The sequence below is a fragment of the Podarcis cretensis genome, assembly GCF_951804945.1.
Source record: "Podarcis cretensis genome assembly, chromosome: 3".
Taxonomy (NCBI): domain Eukaryota; kingdom Metazoa; phylum Chordata; class Lepidosauria; order Squamata; family Lacertidae; genus Podarcis; species Podarcis cretensis.
In genome coordinates this window covers 3,173,952-3,190,297 of record NC_137172.1, presented here as the reverse complement: position 1 = coordinate 3,190,297, position 16,346 = coordinate 3,173,952, and the positions used below count along the sequence as shown (strand labels likewise).

Genomic DNA, 16,346 nt, shown 5'->3' with positions numbered 1-16,346 from the left:
ACGACACAGTCTTCTATAAAAGTATAAACAGGGTTTACTCACTCACATTCTGTTCACAACTGGATCCCAGACGGCAGACTTAGCTTAGAAAAGTAACATACACCTGGAAACTATCTCATAAGGAGACAGGCCCTTTGTCCTCTCTTGGCTAGAGGCCAAGAGAGCATCTTTGGCTAAGCAGATGTTGCTTCTTTGATGCATGTAGTTAAAGAGAGAGAGATGGCGGCCAGTCCTATGCTTTTGTTACCTGCACAGGTGAGGCCACGGCCACCTCTAGTCCCATGCAGAGGAAGTCTGTCCCAGCCCAGAAGGAAACAGGAAGTTTACCTGCTGGCTGGAAAAACATTCCTCCCCATGTGTAAACATGTTCACTCTAGGAATGTTGTACTTGACTGCTCTTGTGTTTCACATCCCACAAGAGCATCTGACTAGGAGCCGGTTAAGCACCTTGGGGGAGTAAAAGGTGGAACATAAATGCTGCAAATTAATCAATATCTGCGCTGCTGCTCCTGTGGGGAAGCTGGTGTCAGCCGAAATTCTGGGACCTTGTGTACAGGGGTATTTCAAAGCTCCTTTGTAATTCTCCGCTTATATCCTTTTCTCAAAGCTGCCTAGATCCCTTGCGCGAATTCCAAGCCCTCCTTTCACACTTCTGAAAATCAATTTAAGGGAGGCTGGGTGCTCTGAAACACAAACACCCCTCCACCAATTAATTCCCCAGGGTCTCAGCAGACCATCCTTCCTTCCTACATTCTCTCTCTGTGCTTGAGCAGAATGATAAAGATGAATCAATACCTGGTATCAGGAGGTAGGGTATGGGTCTCTCCCCTCCTGAATGGGGAGGTGTTTGGTTGACTGCAGTGCCCCCTGGCGGCACGTTTTGTTCCTACTAAAGGCTTTTGCCGAAAAATGCCGTATTTTTTGCTCTATAAGACTCACTTTTTCCCTCCTAAAAAGTAAGGGGAAATGTGTGTGCGTCTTATGGAGTGAATGCAGGCTGCGCAGCTATCCCAGAAGCCAGAACAGCAAGAGGGATTGCTGCTTTCACTGCGCAGCAATCCCTCTTGCTGTTCTGGCTTCTGAGATTCAGAATATTTTTTTTCTTGTTTTCCTCCTCCAAAAACTAGGTGCGTCTTATAGAGCGAAAAATACGGTAACTCCAAAGTGTTGCATCTAGCAGTGATCACGCTCCATACCTGTCTCACCTTGCCTGCCTGGTTAAATCTTTCAAATCATCTCAGCGCTGTAATGTTAATGAAAGCAAGCAAAGCAACCTGGCTATCTGGCCACGATCCATTAAGGGCCACCCCACAACAGTTGCATGGAAACTAAGAATTATATTTCGGTCGGAAACCCCAGAGAGATGGGACCCACTTTTGCTGCTTACAGTCCCAGGCAAGTCACTATCTGTCAACCTCCAGCTGGGGAAAAATAAAATACTAATTGGTCCACCTTGCGAGGGTGTTCTGAGGGTGAACACAACAACTTAATGGCCAAGGCATTGTGATTGTGCAGTGTTGTTAAGCTGTCCTGAGCTGGGCTCTAAATGGGGAGAAATGTCTCTCTAAATCTCTCTCCAAAAGCTCAAAAGCTCCTACTCTTTCCATGAAGCCTTTGGACAACCCCCCCCCCCAAACTTCAACCAAGTCCAAGGGTGCTTCTAAATGGGGCGCCGAATATTGCAAACGGGCCGTCAGATATTGCAAACCCATAACTGAGAGCAGGTTGCTGCTGGGTTTTTTAATTAAAAAATCTTGCTAGATTTATACTTGGAATGTTTGAAGCGAAAGTTGACAGTGCGTGGCTCTGATCAGCTGGCCCTTATGACATCAGTAAGACACACACACCCTAACCCTAAGTGGTTTTGCATTTTTATGGAAGTTTTCTTTTTTTAAAAAGGTGACCGATAGATTACCGAATGCCGTAACTTTTACGCAGACCAAACACATGGACGAAATGCCAGAATGGTGGTTGAATTTGTGCTCAGCAGTTTGCTGATATGCATGGCTGGCATGCATGGGTCACCCTGTGGTGCACTGTGCAATTACAGTTGTACCTCGGGTTAAGTACTTTATTCATTCCGGAGGTCCGTACTTAACCTGAAACTGTTCTTAACCTGAAGCACCACTTTAGCTAATGCGGCCTCCCGCTGCCGCTGCGCGATTTCTGTTCTCATCCTGAAGCAAAGTTCTTAACTTTTAAGTTATGGGTGAACATATCAGATGACACAGCGATTCTCCAAACAGCTCTTGTTTATTCACAGGTCAGAACTGAACTGAAGGGTTCAACCAGCCTGCTTATATAGAGCTCCAGTACAATGTAACTGTAACAACTTTCTGTAATTATCCAATCACTGAACGTCACTTTCGATCCCTTATTTGCATATGTGGACCTGAGTGAAAACTATCTACAGTATCCCCCTGCTGGCCCTGGGTGAGAACTTCAGTACATAACATTAAAGGTAAAGGTACCCCTGCCCGTACGGGCCAGTCTTGACCGACTCTGGGGTTGTGCGCCCATCTCACTTAAGAGGCCAGGGGCCAGCGCTGTCCGGAGACACTTCCGGGTCACGTGGCCAGCGTGACATCGCTGCTCTGGCGAGCCAGAGCCGCACACGGAAACGCCGTTTACCTTCCCGCTGGTAAGCGGTCCCTATTTATCTACTTGCACCCGGAGGTGCTTTCGAACTGCTAGGTTGGCAGGCGCTGGGACCGAGCAGCGGGAGCGCACCCCGCCACAGGGATTCGAACCGCTGACCTTTCGATCGGCAAGCCCTAGGCGCTGAGGCTTTAACCCACAGCGCCACCTGCGTCCCCTAACATTACATTAACCCAAGGTAATATTTCTGGGTTAGCGGAGTCTGTAACCTGAAGCATCTGTAACCTGAAGCGTATGTAACCCAAGGTACCACTGTATCCTCAAGACGAGCGTGTGAGGTAGGCCGCTCTCTAAGCCAGGCACACTCTGGACGAGCCAGCGATGCATCTCCAAGATCTGCCAGCATTTCAGTGCCCATAAATTGCATTTCCAGCGCACCTTTCTCTCCAAGCTCAAAGTGGTGTACGTGGGTTTTCTCCTCGCTGCTCATATAATCCCCTCCACAGCCTTGTTAGCATGAGAGAGGCAGTGGCTGCCCCCACGATGTCACCGTGAGAAATCGAGTGAGGTTTCGAACCCGGGTCTCTCCCTGGTCCTAGCCCGAAGCTCTTAAGCGTCGTGCAATGCTGGCTCAAAGCTACCCATCAAACCAAATTTCGACTCAGGCTACCCATCAAATCAGCCTAATAGGAACAGTGGTCCTTTCGAGCAATGCTAGACTCTGGGGGTGAACCCCACTGACTTCCAGATGGGGTGAGCGGGTCCCTCTTTTTTCATGGAGCCTGTGCGTCCACCCCAAAATCCTGCCGCCATGGGTGCTGCTGATTTCGGATTCCACGCCGGATCTCTCCCAGCCTCCCCTCCCTTTGCTCAAAACAAACCCCGTTCCGAACAGATGCATAGCCCTTGCCTCCAGAAACGCTTGCAGCAAAAAAAGGCTTAGGGAGAAATCGAAGCAGCCCGGGCTGTTGTGGGTCTGCAGGAGCCCCCGAGCAGTGTGCAACGCCTCCCCTTTCCCTGGTTCCTGGCGCGGCTAAGACCCCAGACCCTCCTCCCTTCCTCCTTGTCACCCAAAGGGGGAGGACACAGCCCAGAGACTCGAGTCCGCTCCCTCTCCCAGCCTCTGTCGTCACACCCAGAGTGGGAACCTTTGCAACAGCTCTCTCTTTTCCTCCGTTTGCAAGGAAGCAGTCTCTCTGCATCTGGACCAACGCGGGAGGAGCATCCCGGGAACCGCTTCGCTTTGCAGGGCAGAGAAACGAGGATGCTCTGCTCGGCAACTTAAGGGGAAAGTGGCAGCCAGGAGCAGCAGCAGCGCAAAGAGAGATGTGGGTGTCATTGTGAGCGCACGTTTTTCCCCTCCTTCCGAGCTCATGCCGGCAGCCTTGGCCGAAGTGTTTGGCTGTGCGGTTTGAGCTTAGAGGGGCAGCCCCTGAAAGAAGCCGGGAAGGTTGCGCTCCGAGCCTTAGAGGGTCCGGCTGGCCAGGAATTGAACAGGAGCTCTCCTCCCGACAGGTGAGTGATGCTTTTTTCTTTGCAGCGGAGCAGACGGTGGAAGGGAGCGCAGCGCTTGACCGTCAGATCCTTGGTCAGATCTGTTCTCTTCCCCACCCCACTCACCCCTTCTGCAACCGCTGCTCGTGTCCCTCTCCTCCTGTGACAAAGCTGGCCCGTGCAACAGCCGAAGGGAGAAGCAAAGTTTTAGCAACGTAGGGAACTGCCTTAGACCACTTCTTGATCTAGCCCAGTGGTGTCTGCACGGGCCGGCAGCAGCGGCTCGCCAGGGTTTCATGCACGGGCGGTTCCCAGCCCTACTCGGAGGTTGAACCTGAGAGCTTCTGCATGCAAAGCTACGGTCCTCCTCTGGGCATGATCCTCCGGGGAGATCTCCTTTGCAACGAATGGCAACTGTGCTAGAGTGGGGTTGCTTTTTGTGGGTTTCCCCCCTGCATTCTTAAAAAATGCAGTATTTATTTCTTGGCTAAGATTTAATTACTTTGATTCCTACCTCCAAGTAGATGGAAGACTGGGATTATCTAGGGAGGGAGGAATCACTGGGATGGTAACCCTGGATGACAATGTCCCTTCCCAGACCTTAGGATACAAGGCAAACTTAGGATGTTTTTAATTTTTGAGAGCCAGTCTAATGGAAGGGCTGAAAGGATGAACTTAGCTTGGGCTGCAAACTCACTTAGGCAGCTATCCTGCACCCATTTACCAGGGACTCACTGAACTGAGTGAGAGACTTACTTCTGAGTAGAACTATAAGGTGCTGTGCTGTAAGTGGCCCAAACTAAGCCAGCGTTCCTTCATTTGCGAAGTGGGGAATAACCATCCCAGCCTACTTTGCAGGGTCGTTGTACGGGGCTCACGAAGGCACGTGAAGCTCCGAAGGATTGAAATGCAGACCAAGCGTCATTATGATATGGGTCACCCAGACTGGGCTTCAGTTCGCATGCAAACCGCATTTCCCTGGCTTCGAAACTGCAAAGTTTTTCTCCTGCACTGGAGAAAAAGCAGTTGTGTGTGCGCGTGTGCTTGCTTGCGCCTTTCGCAGAGCTAGTTGAGAGTTAGCGGGCGGGAAGCTGTAGGCAATTCCTTGGGGAAAAAACCCTCAGCGGTTCTCCAACATTAACTCCTAGCAGGACAATCAACGCTGGGAAAGATGAGCCAAGCCTACAGCCTGTGCAACCGTGTGGCTGATTTGCAAAACTTCCGAAAGGAGGGTGCAGTCCTGTGCATTGCTCACTGCTAAGACCTTGATTTATGAGGGGGATCTGCATGAAATTAATCAGTTAAGTAAAGTGGGGGAGGGGCCAGCCTCCATCTGATGGGCTTGGGAAGACGTGTGTTTGTCAGTGGAAATATATAGGAAGGGGCCTGTCTGTCTCTCCACCCAGACGGGTGCTGTTTACGCCAAGTGATAGTGGCTCCCTGGACAGAGGCTGCTGGATCAGGCCAAAGGGGGCCCATCCAGGCCAGTGTTCAGGTGCCCCAAAGGGAGGGTCCCACAAGCAGGATCCTGTGGTTTCAAGCAACCAATATTCAGAAAGTTTACTGCCTCTGACTGTAGAGGCATGGCATAGCCATTGTGGCTAGTGGCTGCCAACCCTGGCTACCTTACTCTCCTGTAACTGGGAGTGCTGGGGATTGACCCTGAGCTTGGGGACTTCCCTGCGATTCATGCTCGGTGGTGGGTCTGTGGCTCAATCTCCACAGGAAAAGATTAGCGCCCCCCCCCCCCATATCCATCTTATTCACTTCAACATCCTCCTTCCAGAAAGTGGAATAAGATGGAGAGCTATGAAGTGACCTGGGACTTAGGAAACCAGGGTTAAAAATACCCACAGCCATTAAGCTCCTTGGGTGCGACTGCCTCTCAGCCTAACCTACCTCACGGGATTGTTATGGGGGATTAAATAAGGAAGAAAACTAAGAATTCCACCTTGAACTCCTTGGAGGAAAAGGTGGGATGGGTATGCACTAAAATGCTGGCAAATTTTCACGAGGACATTAAAAAAATAAATATTTCCAGCTGATGTGAAGAGCTGAACTTGAGAATGGAAAAAGAAGAGAGTGGAATGGACAGATTTGATCATCTCCACTTTGCCCTTTGACCTCGTGCCACATCCCCCCCCACCCACCCTTAGCACAAAATGTGGCACAAGCTGGCAGAGTTTGGTGGTTGCCCAGAGCTCTCCGTATGCTGAGATTACGCCAAGGTTTCCGTCCTGCAGCTGGGAGCCTTTCGGTGGTTTGCCAGGCGTAGTCACAAATCTTGCCTCCGCCGTTTCTCCTGCTGTTGACTCTTTAAGCATCTCAGTGGCAGCCAAGAACATTGGGGTTTATTTGCGCTTAGTAAATGCCCGTTTAAAATGAAAACCGAACAAGCATCTTTTTGAAGAGGGGGTGGCAGAGAGAGGAGGTATTCAGGCAGAGGCAGAGGCATTCGTGAAGGAATCGTTTGCAAATATCTGCTTCTTGCTGAGGATCGTGCAACCCATGCGAGACCCCCAACCCCTTGGTATTGAGGGCCAGACCAGGCCACAGGATTCTGGTCTGCAAGATCAGTTCCCCTCTAAGTGCTTGGGCTGTTGTTGTTTAGTCGTTTAGTCATGTCCGCCTCTTTGTGACCCCCTGGACCAGAGCATGCCAGGCGCTCCTGTCTTACACTGCCTCCCGCAGTTTAGTCAAACTCATGTTGGTAGCTTTGAGAACACTGTCCCACCATCTCGTCCTCTGTCGTCCCCTTCTCCTTGTGCCCTCCATCTTTCCCAGCACCAGGGTCTTTTCCAAGGAGTCTTCTCTTCTCATGAGGTGGCCAAAGTCTTGGAGCCTCAGCTTCAGGATCTGTCCTTCCAGGGAGCACTCAGGGCTGATTTCCTTCAGAATGGAGAGGTTGGATCTTCTCGCAGTCCACAGGACTCTGAAGAGTCTCCTCCAACACCATAATTCAAAAGCATCAATTCTTTGGCAATCAGCCTTCTTGATGGTCCAGCTCTCACTTCCATACATCACTACTGGGAAAACCAGAGATTTAACTGTACGGACCTCTAGCGCTTGGGCTAGGGAGGCCTTTGCTCATGTGCCAGCCCTGGCTGTGGCTGATGCAGTCTGAAACATGGAAGATGAGCTAGACACTCGGCCTGATCCACACCTGAGAGCATCATCTGTCCTGTGGAAGCCTCAATAAGGATATTGTACAGTTGGAAACAGGCAACTCAGATTATCAAGGGGATGGAGTGACGAAGGAAGGCTGCAGTTTAGACAAAAGGCAAGGAAGATGCAACATGATAGAAGTTTATAAAATTGGGTATGGCAAGGAGAAACTGGAGAAGTTTCTCTATCTCTCGTGGACATTCAATGAAGCTGAATGTTGAAAGGACAGAGAAAAGAAAGCATTTCTTTACACAGCACATAGTTAAAAATCAGAGCTTGCTCTGGCATGTTAGATGGCTTTATAGAATCATAGAATTGTAGAGTTGAAGGGACCCCAAGGGTCATCTAGTCCAACCCCCAGCAATGCGGGAATCCTGCCCACAGTCTTCCCTGGCTGGGCTTGAACCACCAACCTTCTGGTTAACAGCCAGGTGCACTGACCCACCGGGGGACCCAAAAGTGTGCACCTAACGCAGGGCTCAAACGTATGACCCTGAGATTAAGAGTCATGGAGGAGAGTCTAGGCCAGTGGGTCCCCAGATGTTGTTGGACTACAACTCCCATCATCCCTGAGCTCTGGCCTTGCTAGCTAGGGGTGATGGGAGTTGTAGCCCCAAAACAGGCTCACCTTATTTTTTTACGTGCACAGTTCTGATCACCAGAAAGTGAATGAGACCTGTCTCGCCTGAAGATCTGTGGCAGTCACCCTCGAAGTTTGCCTGCGTAATCCCTACAACAAGGTCATGCGCAAACCAGCTGTGTGCTGGGATTGGGCCCTCTGCCTACAAATAGCAACCTGATATTTTAAATTGAGCAAAGCCAGCCAAGAGGCGCTGGGCGTGCCAAAACGAAATATACAGCGTCTTCCCTGTCTGGGTGCCTGATGAGCAGCTAAGTTTCCAATAGCGAAGGATTTATAGACTTGAAAGTGCTCAGACCTGCATGCAAATCGTGTTCCTTTCTTTGGCCTCCTCTCCCAGACATCCATCAAATCCTCCAGCTTCAAAGGGAGCGGAAAGCAGGATCTCCTGGCCTGGGAGAGCTGGTGTTTTCACCCAGTGAGCCGAGCTCCTCATTTCAAAACCAAGAAGCATTTTCCTGGGGTGCATATGTGTCCCAGAACCACACTCTCTTTCTTTTTCGATCTATTAATACGCCACCCTTTTCTTCCAAGAAGCTTGAGGTGATGAGCATGGTTCTCCTCCCCTCCCTGTTTAATCCTCACAACAATCAAGGGAAGTAATAAGTGTGCCACTGTATTCTGCTCTGGTCAGACCTCACCTGGAGTACTGTGTCCAGTTCTGGGCACCACAGTTCAAGAAGGACACTGACAAACTGGAACGTGTCCAGAGGAGGGCAACCAAAATGGTCAAAGGCCTGGAAACGATGCCTTATGAGGAACGGCTAAGGGAGCTGGGCATGTTTAGCCTGGAGAAGAGGAGGTTAAGGGGTGATATGAGAGCCATGTTCAAATATATAAAAGGATGTCACATAGAGGAGGGAGAAAGGTTGTTTTCTGCTGCTCCAGAGAAGTGGACACGGAGCAATGGTTCCAAACTACAAGAAAGAAGATTCCACCTAAACATTAGGAAGAACTTCCTGATAGTAAGAGCTGTTCGACAGTGGAATTTGCTGCCAAGGAGTGTGGTGGAGTCTCCTTCTTTGGAGGTCTTTAAGCAGAGGCTTGACAACCATATGTCAGGAGTGCTCTGATGGTGTTTCCTGCTTGGCAGGGGGGTTGGACTCGATGGCCCTTGTGGTCTCTTCCAGCTCTATGATTCTATGATTCTATGAACCCTGTGAGGTAGGTTCGACTGAGAGATTGCAACTGGCCCACGGTCACTGAGTGGGGAATTTGGACCTGGCTCTCCCAGGTCCTGGGACATGGGTGGCGCTGTGGGTTAAACCACAGAGCCTAGGACTTGCCGATCAGGAGGTCGGCGGTTCGAATCCCCACGACGGGGTGAGCTCCCGTTGCTCAGTCCCTGCTCCTGCCAACCTAGCAGTTCGAAAGCACGTCAAAGTGCAAGTAGATAAATAGGTAAGGTAAACGGGAAGGTAAACGGCATTTCCATGCGCTGCTCTGGTTCGCCAGAAGCGGCTTAGTCCTGCTGGCCACATGACCCAGAAGCTGTATGCCAGCTCCCTCGGCCAGTAAAGTGAGATGAGCACCGCAACCCCAGAGTCAGCCACAACTGGACCTAATGGTCAGGGTTCCCTTTCCCTTTCCCTTTATGTATATATACATGTATTTATGTGCATATTGCTTTCAGAGGGCAGGTGCTAACATGCTTCTCTTCCCCTCTAAGAACCACCTGATATTCCCTCCTGGAACCTCAGATTCAGGCCACTTGACCCCCACTCTTTCCAGGATGCCATCTCACAATATTCTCCTTGCTTTCTCCTGTAGGGACCCATTCTTCCGTGCAAAATCCTTCCCTGTGGAGGAGCTCTGGGGACCCGTTTGGAGGCTTCAGTCAAGCATCTTCCAGGCTTCCCATCGCATGTGACCAAGAAGGAGGCTGCTTGGGACTTCCCTGAAGGGGTCTTGTTAGTGCAGAAACTTCAGGACCACGGACAGCTCCTCCAGAGGCAAGGCCAGTCCATCGCTGGCCCAGGATGGTCTCTCAAGCGATGCTTCTTTAATGCTCAATGCTCAGTCGTGTTTTCACTGATGAGGAAGATGGTTGCCCACAGGGTAAAGGGTAAACTTGGAGTTGCTTGCCACCCCCAGGTTCCCAGACTCTGCCGATGAAAAGGGGCACCCTGCACATTCTGTCTGTGGGCAAATAATTTCAGCGGGGGATCAGCTTACGAGTGGATTCCCAGTCGCCAAGATGATAACCATCGCGTGCTATTTCCTTGTATTCTTGGCAGGTAGGAGAGAACCCATTTCCCTGAGTCTCAACTTACTTACCTCTTTCTTCCCTTGAATCCAAGTACCTCATTAATGTAATTAGGGTGATTCTGCAAATGATGGAGGACAGGATGAAAAAGAAGCCTTAATATCTCCTTTTATATATCAGTTAGAGGGGTGTGTGTGTTTTTCTTCTTCTAGGACAGATGTTCCCAATTACCTAAGTACTGCGGACCTCCTGTTTTTCAAAAGCCAAGCCATTGGCCCTCCCCATTTTTGAAAATTTATGATATCTCTATGGCAGTTTTTGTTATGTGAATGGTGCCACGGACCCCCTGGGTGGGTTACGCAGACCTCATGGGCTCCACAGAACACCATTTGAGAACCACTGACCTGGGGAAAGCCATTCTGAAAACAGGATGTGCTCCAAAGGAAACAGGGTTGATGTGTGTTTGTGGCATCACTGTCTAAAACTTGTTCCTGGGTGGACAGGCCCATAGAAGTCCAAAGTGGTCACCTTTTGGGCTGTCTTTTGAAGTTCCTTGTGCAGTTGGGCACATGAGCTGCAGATGCCTTTTGAACCTGCTGTCTTTAATAATAATAATAATAATAATAATAATAATAATTTATGATTTGTATACCCTGCCCATCTGGCTGGGTTTCCCCAGCCACTCTGGGCAGCTTCCAACAAGGATTAAAAATACATCAAAATGTCACACATTAAAAACTTCCCTGAACAGGGCTGCCTTCAGATGTCTTCTAAATGTCTCGCAGTTGTTTATCTCTTTGACATCTGGTGGGAGGGCATTCCACAGGGTAGGTGCCACTACCGAGAAGGCCCTCTGCCTGGTTCCCTGTAGCTTTGCTTCTCGTAGTGAGGGAACCGCCAGAACGATGGAGGTGGAGACGCTCCTTCAGATATACTGGACCGAGGCCGTTTACGGCTTTAAAGGTCGGCACCAACCCTTTGAATTGTGCTCGGAAACGTTCTGGGAGCAAATGTAGGTCTTTCAAGACCGGTGCTATGTGGTCTTGGCGGCCGCTCCCAGTCACCAGTCTAGCTGCTGCATTCTGGATTAGTTGTAGCATGCACCACTCTAGCAAGACAGTCCACAGGCAGGTAGGGCCTCATCCTGCGTACCAGATGGAGCTGATAAACAGCTGCCCTGGACACAGAATTGACCTGCGCCTCCATGGACAGCGGTGAGTCCAAAATGACTCCCAGGCTGTGCACCTGGTCCTTCAGGGGCACAGTTGCCCCATTCAGGACCACGGAGTCCTCCACACCTGCCCGCCCCTTGTCCCCCAAGAACAGTACTCCTGTCTTGTCAGGATTCAACCTCAATCTGTTAGCCACCATCCATCCTCCAACCCTCTTTGATGCTGGGAGTTGAGGGCTAAGGGAAGTTGTTTGATGTTCTCCAGGGCAGAAAGGCTCCAAGAGGCAACAACTGATTGTTCTTTCCACAATGGCCTCTGTTCTTCTCAAAATTTGCAGAGAAATGGCCGTCTATTCAAGAGGTGGTGTCAGGAGTGGCAGGACTCTGATGAGTATGCACTGGGGAATATAATAAAATTAAGACCATTGAGAACAAGGGACAATTCAGTTACATGGACTTTCAAAAAGCACAGTCAGGAACAAGCAATGCTCTTTGAGCTGGCAGGCCTTTGCAGCTGTTCAGTTTTTGATTAGTCTGTCCCCTGAATCTGTTTTACAGTATACACCTCTTTGATTTTTCTTTAATAATATGGTGGGAAAGAAATGGTTTTTTAAAAATAAATAAATAAATAAATAAATAAATAAATAAAGGAAATTAAAAACTCTAAATATAGCTTAATCATGAAAAGCCTGGAAGAAGTAGTTTTCGCACTCCTTCTGGGAATTTTCTCACGTTGTGGCTTCACAGGTGCAAATTGTTTCGGATGCTTGTTTGCTGCCACCTGTGCTCTGTTATGCAACTGGTCGGGCAGATGTCTCATCTCCAGATTTTCCACGTGCCCATCAGCCTTGCGGACAGACATGACTCCTCGTCCTTGCACTGGGCTTGTGCCAGTTGCTCAGCTCTTGCAAAGCTTAATTCATTTGTGTGGCGATTTCCCACCCCCCCCCCCCAGTGAAAATAAAGACACATGACACAATTATTACAGTTAATGGGCTAAATAAGGCCACAACTTTATTGGTTACAGGTGATGAGTGGTATTGGCTTAGGCATTGGTCCTAACCGATTATATCCAACTTCAGCCCGTCTGCTTGAAGTCCGGGAAGGGTTAAAGACCAGTAGTGGGAGTCCTGCTGATGCACATCAACTAGGAACTTCCCTGGAGTCACCAGTAGGGGGCGTGCCTTAGGCCCTCCCTTCCCTAGGCTTCGGACAGGGTCACGCCCCCTGGAATCCTTTATCGGACTGCCCTTCAATATGCAGGGCAGGTGATGGCACTACCTCCCCTCTTCCATCTACAGAACTATACCAATTCCTAACCGCCAGTACCCAGAAAGCTGTGACGATTTGCTACAAGGTGGGCGAAAACCAAGTGGCTGGTGCCAAATGGAAAAATTCCTACCAGGCCCCTCAATGGCGACCAACCAAGGTCCATAGCAAGGTCAAGGAATGAAAACCTTATAGGGCAGGAGGGTGGGAAAAGCAGGAACAGCTGGTAGGCAGCAAAAGAGGGAGATCCCCAGCCGTGCCTGTGTTTAAATAGGGCAGGCCATGCCCCCAGAGCCAGCTGATTGGCTGGCTAGGGAGTGACGCGCCTGGGGATTCCCCCAATCACGTGGGGGCTGGGCTCCAGCCTCCACGTGCATGGTGGGGCTGTGACGCTTCCAACCCTAACTCCTCTGCAGGCGGAAGTGGCTTTCTAAGAATGTCTAACATCGTGCACAAGCCTCTGGTTTTATGCAGGTGTTCAGCCATTGCATACCCACTTTTAAGGGCCAATGAAATTGCACTAGGATGCTCAAGGAAGTTATCGATGTTTCTGTTATTTTTCACTCCACCCCAATCTCCAAGGGGCGAGAAACTCCAGGGTTCAGTTTCCTTGGAATAAAGGTCAGTGGAAACTGCGGTGCCTTTATGATGCAGCATTTTTATTTACCCAGATATACAACCTGAGCATAGGATGGAGGGGATCCCAGCATCCCAACAGATATTGCTTCTCCATCAGTCTCAGCTTTGGACTCAGCACTAAGCAAGCAGGTCTCTGTGTCTTCAACTTCCAACTCATCTCACATCCCCAAACTCTGGCTCATGTTCTCCTATCTAGCAGCTAAGTGAGGGGTTGTTGCATGACACAGAGAAATGTCTTTGGTTATACTAATCATGGTGCTTAGCTAGACACCCAAGGCAAATCAATAATAATAATAATAATAATAATAATAATAATAATAATAATAATTTATTTATGCCCTGCCCATCTGGCTGGGCTTCCCCAGCCACTCTGGGTGGCTTCCAACACAATATTAAAATACAATAATCTATTAATCATTAAAAGCTTCCCTAAACAGGGCTGCCTTCAGATGTCTTCCAAAAGTCTGGTAGTTGTTATTCTCTTTGACATCTGGTGGGAGGGCGTTCCACGGGGCGGGCGCCACTACCAAGAAGGCCCTCTGCCTGGTTCCCTGTAACTTGGCTTCTTGCAAGCGAGAGATAACCAGAGCATGCACCACTCTGGCGAGACAGTCTGCGGGCAGGGAGGGCCTCATCCTGCGTACCATATGGAGCTGATAAACAGCTGCCCTGGACACCGAGTTGACCTGCGCCTCCATGGACAGCTGCGAGTCCAAAATGACTCCCAGGCTGCGCACCTGGTCCTTCAGGGACACAGTTGCCCCATTCAGGACCAGGGAGTCCCCCACACCTGCCCTCCTCCTGTCCCCCAAAATCAATACTTCTGTCTTGTCAGGATTCAACCTCAATCTGTTAGCCACCATCCATCCTCCAACTGCCTCCAGACACTAGACAAAAGGACTGGTTTGGCAAGCCTGATCTTGTACCTCCTCCCCACACAGATACAGGATCCCTAAAATTTAGAAGTGAGTCAGGTCATCATTCAATCTGATGCCCCAAATTCTGAACATCATCACCATTCTTATACACTTTCTACAGAGTTCAATGCCAAAAGAAGCTTCTAAGTGCTTCACAAGTTCTTCAGCTGAATCCGTGACATTTGCATGTAGAAGAGTGGTTTGTCTGTCTGTTTGTCTGTTTGTTGTATTGTGCTTCTTTTATAATAAATAATAATAATAAATTTATTTATACCCTGCCCTCCCCAGCCAAGACTGGGCTCAGGGTGGCTAACACCAGGTACAAAAACAATTGATTGAAATACAACTTAAAAAACAAAGTTAAAGTACAACATTAAAATGCAGCCTCATTTCAGCAGAAACTCAAAAACTTTTTGGGGGATGAAAATGTCAAATCTTCACCAAGGCCAACTATCCAGACTGCTCCTACATGGACCAGAAAAAGCCAGGGAAGTCCCCAAATAGGAGTTCCATCACAGAAGGGGAAAGGAAAAAGGGAAGAGGGGAAAGGGTCCTGGTCTCATAAGACAGAGCGTTCCACCAGGCCGGAGCCACCACTGAGAAGGCCCTGGCCCTGGTGGAGGCTAATCTGACTTCCTTAGGGCCCGGGACCTCTAGGGTGTTGCTATTCATGGACCTTAAGGTCCTCCGTGGGGCATACAGGGAGAGGCGGTCTCGTAGGTACGAGGGTCCTAGACCGTGAAGGACTTTAAAGAAGGACTTCCGGAGGCGGCGCCATCGGTAATGGCGGATACCCTCTGAAACGGAGGGGGAAGCTCCGCAGAAATCGGGTCCACCGCTACAGCGAAGCGGAGGACCCTCAAAAAACCCACAGGCGGGTGAAGCCTGGGGCCGTGGGGCTCAGCGGGCACGCTTTGCGCCCCCCCGAACTGTCAAAGGAGCCCTGAAAAGAGCTCCGGAGCGGAGCGGGGGTGTAGCGCTGTGCTGGAGCCGATCGCTACTTCTGCGGAGTGAAGCTGCATAGCAGTTACCGGAGAGCGCTGGCCTTTTCCCTGTGAAACATCGGATTAAAACAGCTATCCGTGAGTAAGAATTGGGAACTTGGAAAGATCAAAGTTAAGACCAAGTATTGGACTTTGATTTTGAATTTGAACTTGAAACTAGAAACTTGAACTTGAAATTGGAACTTGAAACTAGAAACTTTGATCGGGACTTTGAACTTGAATTTAAAATTCGGACCTGAAATCGGCAAAGTGCAAACAGGAAGTCCGCTTTGCCGATCCTGTAAATAGAATAAAAGCAAGGGACAAGGGAACTTTGAACCACTGACTTCTTTTATATAAAGAGCTAAATTTCACTGTCAGAGCAAAAGAACCCCCCCCCCCCCAAGTAGGGAAGGGGGGACAGAAAATCCACCACTTTACTTTTAACACTGATCTGCCGGTCTGTCTTAAATAAATGCAAGGCTACTGTGAAAGTACTGTTTATGGACATTGTAACTTTTGCTACTGAATGTTTAGAAGGACTGGTAACAATCAAGGGAGCCTCCAAATTTATAACTTTTTTACTCTTTTACTCTTGCAACAAATTGGAAAGATAACTGGGGAGCTGATGAAGTTACTGTTTAACAATCATTGAAGAAACAACCTGGTATTCTGCTCCCCTAGAGGAACTTTGTGTTATAGCTGGGGATTTTCCACTGCAGCTGCTATTGTTTATAGCTAAGAAGGAAGCTTGGGAATTGTGTGAGTGACCTTGATTTCCAGAGGCAAGCAATGGAAGAGAAACAACCAGACAAGTTACAGCCTCCAGATAAAGTATCAACAAGAGCAAAAATTAAACAACAGCAGCAGCTGCAGGCACAGCAGCAACTCCAGCATAGAAGAACATCATCAGCAGGACTCTCTGTCCCACAAGCTACAGAAAGGGAAGAATCAAAAGGAACAGGATCGGATTCTGCAACATTAGACAAGATTTTATCGGCTCTGCAAAATTTGACAGCTAAGATTGATCAAAATACTTCAACTATTAAGGACCTGGGGCAAAAAGTAAACGATTTGGGGACGAATGTGAATTCTAACACCCAGGCGATTGACAGACTGGTGCAGGAGTCTAAGGAGACAAAGAAGACTGCGGAGGAAGCCAAAGAGAGGGTATTGGCAGTAGAACAAAAGATACCACCAATAAATAAAAAATTGGATGAATACAAGGTACAATTCTCTTTGATTGAACTTAAAGAGAAACAGA

At 49.2% G+C, this 16,346-nt stretch overlaps 1 protein-coding gene and 1 long non-coding RNA gene across 5 annotated transcripts in view; both read left to right on the top strand.

The window, feature by feature from the left end:
• The window catches only part of LOC307212000, a 284,098-nt gene that overhangs the window by 125,890 nt on the left and 141,862 nt on the right, over positions 1-16,346 (top strand). The window lies entirely within an intron of this gene.
• Positions 3,494-16,346, top strand: part of CHRNA2 (cholinergic receptor nicotinic alpha 2 subunit) — a 38,682-nt gene continuing 25,829 nt past the window's right edge. The window contains exons 1-2 of one of the 2 annotated variants that reach the window (XM_079968772.1): positions 3,494-3,926; positions 9,668-10,134. In XM_079968772.1, coding sequence (XP_079824898.1) covers positions 10,095-10,134 — 40 coding nt within the window. In that variant the 5' untranslated portion in view covers positions 3,494-3,926; positions 9,668-10,094. Of the gene's footprint in view, positions 4,114-9,667; positions 10,135-16,346 lie in introns of both variants that reach the window. The other variant, XM_079968771.1, reaches the window with a different exon arrangement.